The sequence below is a fragment of the Cornus florida genome, unplaced genomic scaffold, assembly GCF_030987335.1.
Source record: "Cornus florida cultivar Cherokee Brave unplaced genomic scaffold, ASM3098733v1 CherokeeBrave_3.0.0_Hap2_Chr03, whole genome shotgun sequence".
Classification (NCBI taxonomy): Eukaryota; Viridiplantae; Streptophyta; class Magnoliopsida; order Cornales; family Cornaceae; genus Cornus; species Cornus florida.
In genome coordinates this window covers 14,074,133-14,089,478 of record NW_026775573.1, presented here as the reverse complement: position 1 = coordinate 14,089,478, position 15,346 = coordinate 14,074,133, and the positions used below count along the sequence as shown (strand labels likewise).

At 33.5% G+C, this 15,346-nt stretch overlaps 1 protein-coding gene across 1 annotated transcript; it reads right to left on the bottom strand.

Moving 5' to 3' along the window:
* Nucleotides 1-925: 925 nt before the first annotated feature.
* LOC132299584 (solute carrier family 40 member 3, chloroplastic) lies at nt 926-8,711 on the bottom strand. Its single transcript, XM_059796301.1, has 15 exons — nt 8,187-8,711; nt 7,058-7,268; nt 6,879-6,942; nt 6,141-6,265; nt 5,963-6,052; nt 5,691-5,867; nt 5,498-5,572; nt 5,184-5,285; nt 4,983-5,100; nt 4,759-4,905; nt 3,181-3,287; nt 2,966-3,079; nt 2,324-2,625; nt 1,432-1,531; nt 926-1,167 (listed from the first exon to the last, which is right to left on the bottom strand). Exons 1-13 carry the CDS (start codon nt 8,336-8,338, stop codon nt 2,332-2,334), a joined length of 1,776 nt encoding a protein of 591 aa, XP_059652284.1. The 5' UTR covers nt 8,339-8,711; the 3' UTR covers nt 926-1,167; nt 1,432-1,531; nt 2,324-2,331.
* Nucleotides 8,712-15,346: the final 6,635 nt, after the last annotated feature.

Genomic DNA, 15,346 nt, shown 5'->3' with positions numbered 1-15,346 from the left:
TAATTGCTCCATATATATGTGCCCCATGGTTAATGATGGGGTTGTAAGAAGCCCGACAGTACCATCAATGGACGAAGAAAACTGCTATTACCGACGAGCCAGTGGTCAGCCTCTTACTTCCCAAAGAAAGGTCGAGCCAGTGGTCAGCCTCTTACTTCCCAAAAAAAGGTCAAGGAAAAAAAAATAAAAACAAAAACTATTACTAAGGCCAAGCATTGTCAGTTTGTACAAAATATAAATCTCAAACTTTAACTTTTATTCAATCTATGCCCATCAACATACAGACGAGGTAATGCTAGGGCAGAGTTAGATACATACCATCTTACCAAGACAACCATTGTGCACCTATCTGTCACCCTGTAACAAGGTTGAATTTTGCTGTAGAATAAGAAAGGCCATTTCTGGTACATTGATCTTTAAAGCTCCATTTGGTTGTTGGGAATATTATGCAGGAAACAACTGAAAACTAGATTAAAATTAAAGAAAGATTTCTTCTTTTTTTCCCCGACAAATCACATGATCACATAGGTTACGAAGATCATGGTACAATGATCCCAGTGACGTTGCAGATGAAAATGATTGAAGGAATTATAAAGATAGGCAAGTATGAGCAGAAATCCAGCAGAGGCCTCAACTGAACTAAGGCTACTGATTTTCGAGCTGGCTAAAAACCACGGAAAGAACGATTCAACCGACGTCCAAGGTCCTCAAGATTGGAGGTATTGATACTCTATCAAAGGATGAATTTATGAGAAAAGGCTATAGAATTTCTCGAATTCGCTGTATGCAACTGAAAACAAGTCTTTTCTTCTTCATACACACGCATAATATATATAGAGAGAGAGAGGGTGTGAAATATACTTGAGTCGTCCAAAATTGTTACGACCCCTGTAAGTAAGGCGCAGAGGTATGATACAATGCAAAGTTACATGTAAGATGAGCCACTTATCTAATGAATTGAGATAGTTTTTCAACTTTGTTAACAGTAATAATGGGGGCAATGGCCTTCCCATCTTTTGCTGAGAATTTTTACAACACCAATTTACAATATAAAGAAAAATGAAAATTATTCGCGTAAAAGCGTAAAATGATTTGACTTAGCTTACGGAATTATAATTTCTCCTGTTATACTAACAAATCCAATATGAACAAAATCACCCCATATACCTGCAAGAAAGATGGCATAGAAGGATAAGGGGTTCAGAATCAAAAGTACTAATTGCCAGGAAAACAATGATGGAGCCAATGCTTCATTAATGTATTTAAATGTTTTTACATCTCAGGCCACCATCACTCAATAACCATTTTCTGCTCAGATGGGAAGATGGTATGCAGGTTGCAATGATTCAATATTTGCCACTTTATTTTTGATATAATGTCACAGAATTCAGATTACAACAGTGAGCAACCAAATGAATTGAGAAAATTTACCTTGGCCTTCTTTTAAATGGATGGTTGTTGACAAAGAAAAGGGCGGCGTGTAAACCTATCTACGCTTCAGTCAATACAAGTTAAATTAGCACCTGTGCAACTGTTCACAATATGAGAAGAAAACAAGTTACTTTAGATAATCGTGATACCAATCAAAAAATGAAAAACCAAAAAAAGTAAATTAAAAAAAAAAGGATTAATAGATTATTTATACTGCCAAGTTTTTTTTTTTTTCTTTTTCAAATACAAACACTAAAAATGTTCAACCACAAGTTGGTCAAAATCAAAGATGCCAACGTTCCTTTACTTCAAACTAGTGTATGAAGTTATCAATTTTTGTTTTATAATTCATATATGTAATGACAAGTTGACTCCATGTGTTTGGTGTAGGTTTCATGGATGGCAGATTTTCCCTACACAAAAGGAGTTTTAAAAAACCACATTTTAGTTATTACAAGTAGCACCTTAATGTTGGGTGTCTCCAAGATTTGGCATTCGTTGTCCTATTATGTTACTCCCCACATTTCAGTAGATGGACTGCAAGGACTAGATCTCATTTTTCCAATTTCAAGTATAACTTTACAATTGTCAACTAGGTAAGGCATATGAGAAATAATTACTAAATATTCTAGGTTAATAAGTCATCCTGTTTAAGTTGCATCCACAGACAATCTAATATTTTCAGGCAGTACCTGGCTCAAAACTATCCAAGAAGAGGCTTATGCTTACCGACTGATATATCCAGACAGAAAAACAAGTAGGCAGTTCCTGAGCTTAAAAAGTATACGAGTTCATAAAATATCTTTTAAAAAGAAACGGTGTGCAGCCTTCTGATGTGCGGAAACCTATTCTTCCAAGCTATGAACTAAGAAACAGAGAATAAAATACTTACATTAAAAATTAAAACCGACGGTCAAAAGAGAAAAGATTTCTTTGTGCATCGGTAGGATTCACCAACCATCGGCAGAACAACCATGCTGCCCCAACCACAGATAGAAGTGACAGCATCGCAAGAATTCCAAAATGTGAAACGTCGTTTGCAATTATTGCAACTCCAAACATTACAGACTCTGCCAAACTAGCGACAGAAACTTCTGTTGTCCCAATTAGATTTGCTTTAGATGCTGGGATACCAGTTTGAAGAATCTGCGCCCCAACAACATCATATGACATGTGTCCCAACCTTGACAATACCTTCAAAAAGAAAGTATGTCAACTCGTTTAATAATTCATACAAATAAGACATCAATATATCAAAAATTGCAACCAAAACAATTTTTCTACATAATAATAACACTGCACACGCGTAAATTCAAGCATATATCACACAAGCAACCAATCATGCATACTTACATTAGTTAGGCATACAGATATGCCTGCATAATCATACAGACACAAATACAAATATATATATATATATATATATATGTATATATATATATATATATGTATGTATGTATGTATATATGTATAAGATACAAATGAAGTTAACCAGAGGAGGAGGAGGAGGAGGAGGGGGAGGGGTGCCACTTACGATCAAACACAAGAAAAATAGAAGTGGGGTCTGCTGAGAGAGAGATCCACTCCAATAAACAGCAACGGCTACGGTAAGAAGTGAAGCCTGTAACACTAGTCCAACTGCTCCAGCCTGGCATGGAAAATCAATTAGAATTAGACTTAAGAGTATGAGTAATAACAGGAAATGTTAGCAGACCGGTAATAGAATAATGTATATACAGAGAAAATAACCTTTAAAATGCCAAGTCGCTTGACCAAATTTGCAGATAAAAAAGTTGCTGCCACACCCATGAAAGCACATAATCCACTGAAGCCCCCAATGATTGATGGATTTAAACCTTAAACAATCCCAAAAAATTATATCTTAGACTTGGAATCAATGAATTTCACACTCGGAAAGTTTCTAAATGTATCGGCCAAAATTCCATTTTAGAAATGAAAAGGAAAACAGAATGTAGTCACATTAGAGTATGCTAGCAACTCTTTGCTCGTGTCCTCGCATTATGGAGAGCACATACCTAATTGGACAATTACACCAGGGAGCTAGGAAGGTCAACTATGTACAGAACTAACCTTTGAAAATATTTGCCCAAACTGTCCTGCCATTGTATTCAAATCCACTTTTCCAACTAATAAGTGGTCAAAGCTTATTGAGTAACTTTTTCAATAATCGAACATAATCTCAACTTGTATGTCTTAGATAAATGCGCTTTGAACTGATTGTCCAGTACAGAAAAGATAGACACTCATTCAGATTCAGATAGCTGGGCTGGTCCCACACCCCCATAAGGAGAAGCTGTGGCAGGACCCCAAACCCCCTATCTTGTATCCAACTCCAAAGTGTCCAAACTAAAAGAACTAACATCAGAATATCAGTTGTCTTTATTGGTCCTCTATTCCATAATCACATAAAACAAGTATATGAATAATTGTGATCAGCTAGCATGTTTCAGTTGTTCAAGTAACAAAAACCAGACATGAATATATCTTTGAAATATATATATTCTGTTTATTGAAACTACTTTATACTATTTATGATACTAATATACCAATCCATAAAATGTTGGAATTTTCTAATACTTGAAAAGTTAGTGGTTTTAATGTTAAAGCACAGTAATTACAATGCTGTCGCATGTATTCATTATTCTTTTCTGATAATAAAAGTATATGCATAATTTGTAAGCTCATTTTATAGATAACTATTTTTCTCTATCACAATACATTTGAAGTATGATCGGCCCATTTAAGAACTAGCATTTTCAAAGGGTTTTTAAAGGAAAAATATTAAAAAATCTAACCTTTCAAAAAATAAAAAATCTATACTTTGTGCAATAGGTTATACATGAAAATTAAAATTTTAATTGTACTACTTGCGTGGATGCTCCTATATATGTGCTCAATTTTTAGTTTCAAATAAAAATTTATAAAACGAATTTTAGCACTTAAATTCTAATTTTTTGTTCTTGCATAAAATAGGACTAGATTAATGTTTCTACAAGATTTACACACAATTCCTCTTTCATATGACATTGTCCCCATTGAGTTTCCACCCAAAAACCGTTCCTGAAATGAAACTTTGAATCATGACCCATTCAAGTTTAGAGGAAGCCAATCTTGGTTTAGGCCCATAAAAAGGTGATATTTGCAAATTTCTTTGATGTGTGCCATATTTTCAGTTAATTGGACTTTCAGGTGTGCTGCTTCATTCAAGATATGAGCATTCCCTCATAAAGCCTGGGGTCTGAATTCATTTAACAATAAAACTCTACTCTAGAAACTTCATGCAAAGTGTAGAAATTTAGAGAATACCATGCTGTGTTAGAAATGCCGTCATCAATCCACCAGGAGCCAGAACAACATTAAAGTAGAGAAGCACATATGCTAGGCTTGCAGGAAGAACTGGCTGCTGCATGTATTCAACCCACCCATGCTTGATAGCTTCAACACTCATTTCCACTAGTTAGCAAAAATAAGGAGAGTTAGTAAGCATAAAAGTCAAGAGACCCATTTAAGCTACAATTAAGATCATAAACCTAGATTCTCAACATCCGGAACAGGTGCACCAGTGGCACTTCTGCAGCAAGTTTGTGGGCACTTAGCACGGTCAAGAACCCCGGTCGAAAGTTTGTTGGTTAACCATGTGAGAACAACCTAAGAAGTGGAAAATGAACCTTAGAATTAAAAGACAACTATATAACCAAGCACCATAAACAGAGCAAGCACAAAACAAGTACCACAATAGGCAATGCCCATATCATTAGACCAGCAGCGAGCTTCAAGCAGGTCACGGGGTCATATTTAGATAGAAGAATTCCAAAAAGTGATGCTCCTGCAATCTGACATTATATAGCTGTAAGTTTCTTCTTAACAAATTTTCCACAAAGAATATCAAGTATTCCACATCTCATGTAAAAGGACATCTATTAAAACATTTAACAGAAGCAGCGAAAGTGTAGCAATAATAACAACACCAAAAGGACATGACAATGAATCTATAAATCAGTAAAGTAGTCTAATTATAAGGTTAAAAAACACAATATGCAATCACCTCACAGAGTAGATCAATTCGACTTAGAACAGCATTTGCTTGCGCAAGAGCAATTGGCCGATTTGTTCCTGCTAACTGTACAGGCAAGAATGCTAAATTGGAAAATAGTTCCAACACTCCAGTGTATTAAATAAATAAATAAAATTGTATGTATGCAGCAAGAAAAAAAAAAAGAAATCATGGACCAGCATACCAGCACGACCCAATCACGCTCCATTGCAACCCCCAGTGCCAATCCAGATAGCCTCTCAACTGCCCCAGCTAATACTAGCACAATAAACCAAGGACGAAGAAGCACAGATGATGAGAAAGTGGGATGAGCAGTATGGGCACGAATTATCATTCCAACAGATAACAACTGAGCAGCTGCCTGACAGAGAGAACTATTATAAGACAACTTTCAAAGAGAACTAGCTTAACATCCAGCTTCAATTGCTGAATACTGATGTTAAATGAAAGAAATACCTGGACAAGAGTCAAACAATTATATGCAGTTACTCTTGGAAAATGATCCATAAGTTTGCCAACCAAAGGGCCTCCGATAATTACTGCAAGCTGTGCAACATGGAGTCTGTTAGAAAAGAAGATTCTTCTGTCCCTTTATTTCATATGCTTTGCTTAATCTCATTGAACTTATTAAAACCTTTGCAACAAAACCCATGACTGCCACTGGGAGTAGGCTTGGATGTAGCAATGCAATGGCAGCAGGCCAAGCAAAATTCCAAAGCTGTTCCACCAGATTCCCAGCTATGCAACTAACATACAAGGCTGAAAAAATTATATGAGCTTTGAGTTAGAAACTGCTCAGACGATTGAACATAGGTGCAATACAACTACTTTATGATTGAAATGACACCAGCGTGTCCAAGAATAAGTAATATCATGACTAAATTGGAGTAAAGGTCAAACACCACCATACTAGTTGGAACTTTTTGAACTAAAAAGGATGCAAAGCAGCCCGAGGATATATTTAACTTTTAAAGATTGGTCTTAAATAAATGAATGCCACAGATTGCAAAAAAATCACTTATTAATAGACATCACTAGCCCTCTCTGTTTATGTCAAGCCTAACCTGATCAAACCTATTCATTGTGAAAATATTAAAAACTTGCAAATATACAATTGAAATTGCTGATCAATTTTAAGTTGCCATTTGGGAGAACTCCAATAATTGGATCCCAATTTCCCAAATCCCCATTGCACAGAGGGTCACTACTACATGGGAGATTTTGGAAGCAGAATAACCACATTGTCAGGAACATAACTCTCCACTTATATATTAAAATATCATTTAAGTATACATAGTTCTGCCAAATTCTTGTATTGGTTGTTATGGATATAAATGCTACAGTGTTTTAGACTTAACAAGGGTGCTCTTACCATACAGTCCTGCAGGATGGGCAGGAGTTGCAGCAAGGACATTCTGCTCCTCTTCTGTTAAAACCTGTAAAGGGAACAACAATACAGTGACAAAATGAATAGTCAATATACCGAGATAAAAATTTCAAGAGCATCTTAGATGCGTAAGGGAAAAAAATATGGGCGGATAAGGGACATACTGGCAATGCTGTTAAAAGAGTATCCACATAAGTGCTTTCAGCCAGTAAATTCAGCGATTCAGTATCAAGAATATCAGATTTGAGATGAACAATCGGGACTGAACAATTTGAAGCAGCAGTTGGAAGTTCTTCATGAACTTCCTCGTCAGTGGCAACGTCATTGAAGACATCAGTATTTGTTAGTGAACATCTTGAATTAAATATTTCAAGCCTGTGAACAAAATGATCAAACATATAAGTCGAATGATAAAATGCACGAATAAATAAATAAATTCATCCTAAATTTTCATATCTATTAATAGCATAAGACATGATTCAAGAGCATCGTCAAAACTACTGATTTCCTGACTAGTAGGGGAGCTACATAAGGGCAAGTATGCTGATTGATAAATTCTGCCTTAAAGAAATAATACAGTATAAAATTAGCTTCAAAGAAGAACCCTATCTTCCTTTCAGTAAAAACTAACCATATTTCACCTAATTAGTGAGTACAGAGAGGGCAAGCATTGGCGCAAGAGTAAGGTTGCTCCATTGTGACTTAAGAGGTCACTGGTTTAAAAGCAAGGAAACAACCTCTGAGATAAGGTTGTATACATTTGACCTCCCCCAAACACCGCAATAGCGGGAGCCTCGTACAATGTGTTTGCCACTTTGCCCCTTAGTGAGTACAGAATTTCCACAAAAATATACCTCTTAGCTGATACTTAGAGCTGCCTTATTTAAAGCTATTTCACCAATAGGTTTTCTGATATAAATTTTACATAAAGGACATGAAAAATAATCTTAATCTAATTTTTAAAGTACTCATCACATAAATTTCAAAAGAAAATCAGAATCACTTTCCAAAAAAAATAAAAGCATCTAACTTTAATAAACAAAATCATATAATTCTCCTAATTCCACATAGATGAACAAATCTTACTAAACAAAATCATATAATTTTCTACATAAAGTCCTGCATTATAATCACCACCTAATGAGCTACGAAACACAAAACCCATCATTCAATTGCTGAGAAAAATATCGAACTGGAAACAAAATAAGCGTTCCAATTCTTTTAACACCCAATTCTTTTTCTCGGCCACCAAACGGGCCAAAAACAATGAGAGGAAACGAGAAGAGGGTGTACCTGGGAGGAGAGGTGAATTGGGATTTCAACCGTCGACGAGTAGAGAAGTGGAATCGAATTCGAGAAGGAGGCGACGGCGATGGAGCATGAGCTTGAGGAGAGAGATTGAAGAGTGTTGTTGATGGCGGGTGAGAAATGATGACGAGACCCATGATTCTTGTTTTTGCTTCAACTTCAAGAACACTCCTGATGCCTTGAAGCCCAACTTGTGCTGTACTACCTGACTACTCATGCAGCCTTGGATGTTGATGATGATGGCGATTCAGATTGCAGAAAGAATCACTAGCCGGTGCTTGAAAACTAGGGTTTTCTGTAATTTGAGGTTTAGGTTCTTCATGAAAATCTATGAACAACAATTTTTCTGTATACATTACATGTGTGTATATAGAAATGATTGTATACGTCAATATGTGTTTTTGAAGGGAGGATTTTGACACATCTCCTTATCTAGCCAGTGGCAGCCGGCGGATACTTCAAAACAAATGTGTCATCCAATTCCAGTGCAGGCTTGACTCGTTGATGACGTGTCTTAGACTTGGTTCAAAACATTTGCATTCCATTAAGACTCCCGTTTGTTTAGATGGAAATTGCTAGGAAATTAAAGAAAATAAAGGAAATTGTAATTTTTTTTGATCTTTATCAAATACTCCGTATATAAGAATGAGGGATCTCATTGGCTCATTGCCAATCATTTTTTTTATTTATTAAGGTGCTGTTTTAAAATTCAATTTGACGGTTAAGTGCTTATTCAATAATAAGTGCGATTCAATAAGTGCGATTGATAACGTAATTTGAATATAACTAAAAATGTTAAACACCATTTAAAATATGATAAAATTTTAAACAAGAGAGACATCATTTATCACTGAAATTTTTTTTAAAAAAATCAAAAAATATTTATTTTTTAGTTACCACTTGAAATCTAAATATTTATTTTTTAGTTATCACTTGAAATCTTCGGTACTTAAAATTCAGCTCTTAAAATTTTTAGTACTCAATTTTCAGTTTTATCAAACAGAATCAAGTGTCCATTTACCACCACGTAAGAGTGAACAGGGAAAAAAAACTTGTTTAGTAAAATATGTTTTATTTTGCATAATGTCGAAACATTTCGTGATTAGTGGTCAAAAATTAAAACACTAATTTGATATTTTTACATTTTTTAGCCTTGTAACAACGGGTACTATAATGATGAACAGTAAATATATATATATATATATATATATATATATATATATATATTAAAAATTAATCATTATATTTTTCAAACTTTTACTTTTTTACAATATATTTTCATATTTTTGCTTCCAAAAATCTTATAACAAATGAATATTACCAAACATACTTCGATTACTATTCAAAATAATTTACAATAAAATACTGTTTTGTTTCGGATTAAAACAAAACGTGAACCAAACATGGCCTTATGCAAATCACTTTAACTAATCGACCTAAAAATTATTTTCGATATACACGTTATAAGTTTAGATATCACGAATATATGTTCAGGGGGGGCATGTTAACATTGATAAAATAATTTTTTTCAACCAGGTCAAAAATATAAGTGTAACAAAAGTGCATTAGAATAATGAATAAGAATAGAAAAAAGAAAAAGAAGGTTATTGCACATAAATTATGCTTGAGTGCAAAAAAAAAAAAAAAAAGAAGAAAATGAAATAAAAAGAAAAAAATATGAGAGAATTTTGAAGGAAAAAATAGGTTTTAATTGTAGAAAGAGAATGGAAAAGTTTTTTAAGATGATAAAAAGAAATTTGAAGTATAAGAAGGAAAATGAATAAAGAATTAAAGACATTTTTAGAAATAGATAATTTTATGGGGATAATTTATAAAATTTATGAGGGTGTTTTTATAAATATTTACAAATTATACGCATAAAATAAAATAAATTTTAGTGGATTCAGGGATAAAGGGGCCATTTTATTAATTTTAGGAGGGCATTGTGTCAATTTTTATAAATTTATGTGTAAAAAAATAAAAAATTATAGTGGGGCAGCATGGGCAGGGGGGCAGCTGCCCCCCTGGGCACATGCTGCCTCCGCCCCTATATATATATATATATATATATATGAAAGATAATCACTTTCATGACAATCTAACTTTTTTATTAATTTTTTTTAAGAAATTTTTTTCTTTTTCTTAACTTCTAGTAATGAATTTAACAAAAAAATATATATTAAAACTAATATATAGAATACCAATATAGAGACAGATCAATTAATTACATTGAGTATGGCACTTTTATGTTTGGAGTTGTTTATTGAAAATTATCATTATTTGGATAGTAACTTGTTCACTTAATAGCTTTTATTATTTTTCTTTTTACTAAAAAAATGTGATAGCCCCCAATTTTTAAGCGCAGGTCGATCAGGTCCTCGCTCAAAAAACGGGGGTACCAGACAATTAATAATAGACAAGCACATAATACAGATAAATAAATAATAATAATAAACAATTGCTGAAAGTAAATCTAAATAATAATTAATAAATAAATCACATCAATAAATCCTCCAAAAATAATTCCATAATAATAACTTCTAAAATACAACTCGAAAGTCCGTATATCATGGACCTCTAAATAAAACAATAAGTTGAACTAAGTAAATAAGTAATCAATAATAGGGGATAATGTCTTGCGTCGAGATAAACGGAAGAATGATGAAGAAGTGTCTATGATCAGCATGAACAACCTTTAAGTTTGAAAATGTCGTGGACCTGAAAAATATAACAATGGTGGGTTAATCCCACGAACAAGCCCCTTCTACTACAACCCAATCAAAAAACCAATAAAAATCCATCCCTAACTAAAACCCATACAATAACTATATAGTCATACATATACATAGACATTAATAGACTTTCCTCTATGTATAGGGTAGCATCAACCTGATAGAGGGTATCACCTGAAAAATAGCACATAAAGTGGTCAAGAGTCCCTTATACTACCAGGGCCCACCAGTTACCTATACACGCTACTCGTTTTCGGTGATATACACCTCCATCCTAACCATTAATCCCGATACCTTAAACTCGTATTAGGGTAAATGCATATAGTATAATTTCATTAACAAACAAAATCATATCTAACAATGGCACAACATATGTGAGTTTAAACTTATTAGCCATCTCTCTCCATCAACTCATTTCCGTATCTAACAATGACATAAAATATCAAAGGACTAGTTTATTAGTTATCTCAATGATTCCATCACAAACATACATCAATCTCATCAATATGATATCTATCAATAACACAACTTATATGTACTACCCAAGATCATGTTCTAGATCACAACTACAATAATATACATGATTATAATTATAAATCACATTAATGGATTTAATGTGGTCATAATTTAGGCATCATAAAAGATTAATTACAACTTAATACTCCCTCCGTCCCATAATAGTTGTCCATCTTTCCTTTTTGGGTTGTTCTAAAATACTTGTCTATTTACAAATTTAAACAACGTATTTCACATCTTTCCATAAAATACTCTTAAAATTAAAAAAAAAAAATCGAACTTGATTATATATATATTTAAACTTGAAAGGGTAACTTTATAGTTTTCAAATGAGACAATGTAATAATTACATGTCCCTTTAAAAAGTTATACTCCTTATAAGGGACATCTATTATGGGACGGAGGGAGTAGTTGATTAAATATTGTCCAATCCAATTCTCTGAGCATGCTAATATATTATATGCATTCAGGTACATATGCAAGTACATTGGTCTAATTAAAACCCGATCAAAACAATTAAAACAGATGCAACTCAACCAAACTCAACCCTTTTGTTCCAGGGTGTATCGGTCGACGCCTGGAGAGACTCAGTCGACCGAGTTAGGCAAACCGGTTAACGCCTAGCCCTTATGCGTCGACTGAAGCCTGTTTCTCCCTGTTTCATGATTCTGTTCTCAGACCTGCAACTCCATCGTTCGGGACCTTAATCATGTTTTCTATGTTCCATCTGATCAACAACACATATTATAATGTAAAGTCATATGCTCCAACAATTAAAACAAAGAATCATACATTAAATCAATTTTTTTTTTTTTTAGTTGATACTCACACATATGTCTCTTCTAAGACTTGAACCATTGAACTTTCTTTGGAAAGTAAGAGGCCGATACCGCTTGACCACTAGCTCGTTGGTTACATTAAATCAATTAATCAAGCAAGTTTATACACATATACATATACATGAATATACAAGTCTATTTATTGTTTCACAAGAGGGTAAATATCATTTTTAATTCTCTAATTTAATCCTTAAAGTCTAACATGTGATGTAGGGTTTATAAGGTCCAAGGAGAAGAGATAGAAATGAAACTTGCCTTATGATTTTTAGGATTGAAAATCACACACCAAGCTTCTCCGGTCTTCTTCTCCAACTCCGGCAACTCTTTGTGCCTTTGTTCCTCTTCCTCACTGCCCAGTTCTCCTTGTTCTTCCTTAGGGTTCGGCCTCTCTAACTTCTTCTTTTTCTCACACACTCTCCGCGTTTCTCTCCTATCCCTGCCTCTCTTTTCCTTTTCAAGTTAAAAGCTTCTTTATATGTAACGACCCAAATTATGGGCTATCATAAAATATGATTTGAAAAACGTCCGAATAAATTATCGCCAATCATCCAATATAAAAACCCATAATCCATTCATTGTCCCAAATATACTTAAAGAACCTCAAACACACTGCCGCTGTGTTAATCTTAATATGATAATTATCAACTTAAACACATCACAATTATCCTCAAAACAAAATCTGTGCAGCAACTACTTAAAAATTTGTAGAAAATTCATTTTAAATCGAAACGGAGCAAACAAAAATGATTTAGAAACTAGACTCAAAGTGAAATACAGTTGAGCAACTCATAGAGGCTGAAGATTTTCCAATTAAATCAGATTTGAGAAGTAAATCAGTAGTACATAGTTCGAAGGAAATCTGGGCAACAAATACTTCAAAAATTTTAGAAAATTCGTTTAACCTCTGAATTAGGCAAAGTAAATTTATTTTAACAATAGACTTATGAAAGAATAAATCTGAAAATTTTGATAAAGATCTGGTGCCAAGAAGTTGATTAAATAATTCATTTAAAATATGTTTTCCAGCAGCGATTTAAAGATGGACAGCAGGTACTCTTGAATTTTTAGAAAAATATCTGCTGATCTAAAATTACAAATTTTTATAGAGAAATACTAGATACATAAAGGAAGCTGTGGTAAAAATTTGAAAGCATTTGGATCAATACAGCTCCATAGAGAAATTATTGAATATCAGCATAATATAAAATATTTGTTTGTCCCCAAATACCCACTTCAAGCTACAACTCATATGAGGGGTAAACATCTATTTCTAAAATGTTCATCAAATAATTTAAATACAAAATCATTATATGAAATCAACAATTTTTAGAATTTACATCAAATTTCTCAAACTAGTTTCTAACAAGCATTTCATCAAATAAATTGTCTACATGAACAAGATGGTGTACAATAAGCATTTCCAGCAATTCCAATTCTTCATTTGGTTAATGAAACTTGCAATGATGGTAGGGTGAGACTAGAAGTCCCAGTAGGAAAAATCTAATATGTGTTCCTATAGGATTTTGAACACAAAAGAGCATGTTTTACAAGAGTAGGATCATACAAACACCAATAACACATATAGAGGCATGTTCCAACAACTAAACAAGAAGCTTAGATATATTTGTGATGGAGGAGGGCGAATTGAAACAAAATTAAGTCAACAAGGAACCGAAAATTCAGCACATGACATCAAGGGAATCGAGTCAAATTATAAGGCAAATCACGTATAACACTTGAAAATAACAAATCAAATATAAAGCATAGAGGATAGGAATACAAAATTACATGTAGTAACACAAATTAGAGAAACCCTACCTAATGTCAAAGGGAAGTTGAAATTGGTAAGAATGAGGTTGAAGATCCCATAGCCCTTCTCATCTCCTTCTCCTCATGGCCTACTCATCTGTAATACCCTTAATTTTAAAAGGATAATTTAGAAATTTTAATTGAGGATTTTATTGTATTTTTACTGAATTATGTGATTGTTTGCTTAATTGATTAAGTGTGTTTTTATTTAAGTTAATTGTTTAATTGTATCTGTTTATTTATTTTAAATCAATTGTTTAATGGTCATTGTATTTTATCATTTGATTAATTGGTGATTTAAATGACGTATTTTGTTTGATAGTTTGTTTGATTTAGTTGTGTTTGTTACATATGTGCTGAGGTGGACTAGTTGGTTAAATTGTGTGTGTCGTGTATATTAGGGTTTTATTCTTTATGTAATTTAGGGTCGCCGACTTGTAATTTGAAGGGTTTAGAATTAGGGTTTAGTGGAAGCTATTATATATATACACTGTATAATCCAACTTAGGGTTTAGCCGTATATATATATATATATGCTTAGTTTATGTCAGTCAGGGTTGAAAACCCTATTCACGTAGTAATTCTTGTGAGGAAAGCACAAGAGGAAGCTTGAGAGGAAAACAGAGAGGGTCTTGAGAGATAACCCGTGAGGCTAAAGGAGAAAGAAGGGGTTGCTTCTAGATAGAACTAAGAGCAACGGAGGGGTTGAACGGCAATTGGGAATCTGTCAGAAAAAGCAGAGTCAGTGGTTTAGGTTTCAAAGTTGAAACCGAAGGCAAGTTTCATTCTATCTCCTTCCTGTAAACTTGTGTTCTGTGCATTCTTTCTAGTCTCCAGGGATTAATTCAACTTTTAAAACTGATGGTTGATGCATGTTATGTTGGACTGTAACTTGTTTTACGTTTAAGTAACTGAAATCAGTTTCTTGCATAAACTGTGTTGTTTTTTGTTTGAACTTCTATCAAACAATTTGTAATAGAAATTGAGGAGTTTCTAGGACTGTTGGGACTTATCTTGAACCTTAAGAACTTTAAAAAAACTTTGGAACAGAGGATAGAACTTTACCGGAATCAAGGAAAACGAACAGAGGAAACATAAACTGTTTTTGTTTTCGGTTTAGATTTTTTGTCAATTAATTCATACTGGAAGGTGAGGAGTTTCTAGGACAATAAGAACTTAAATTAAACCCTGTAATACCCCTATTTTCCAAAAGAATAAAATTGAAATTTAAAGTTTACTTTGGTGCATT

Coding starts and splice junctions, on each gene's coding strand:
- LOC132299584 (XM_059796301.1), bottom strand. CDS start 8,338: ATGGGTCTCGTCATCATTTCTCACCCGCCATCAACAACACTCTTCAAT. Junction 6,943..7,057: donor CTCTTTTAACAGCATTGCCA/GTATGTCCCTTA, acceptor TTCCCTTTACAG/GTTTTAACAGAAGAGGAGCA. Junction 6,053..6,140: donor TCATGGGTTTTGTTGCAAAG/GTTTTAATAAGT, acceptor CATGTTGCACAG/CTTGCAGTAATTATCGGAGG.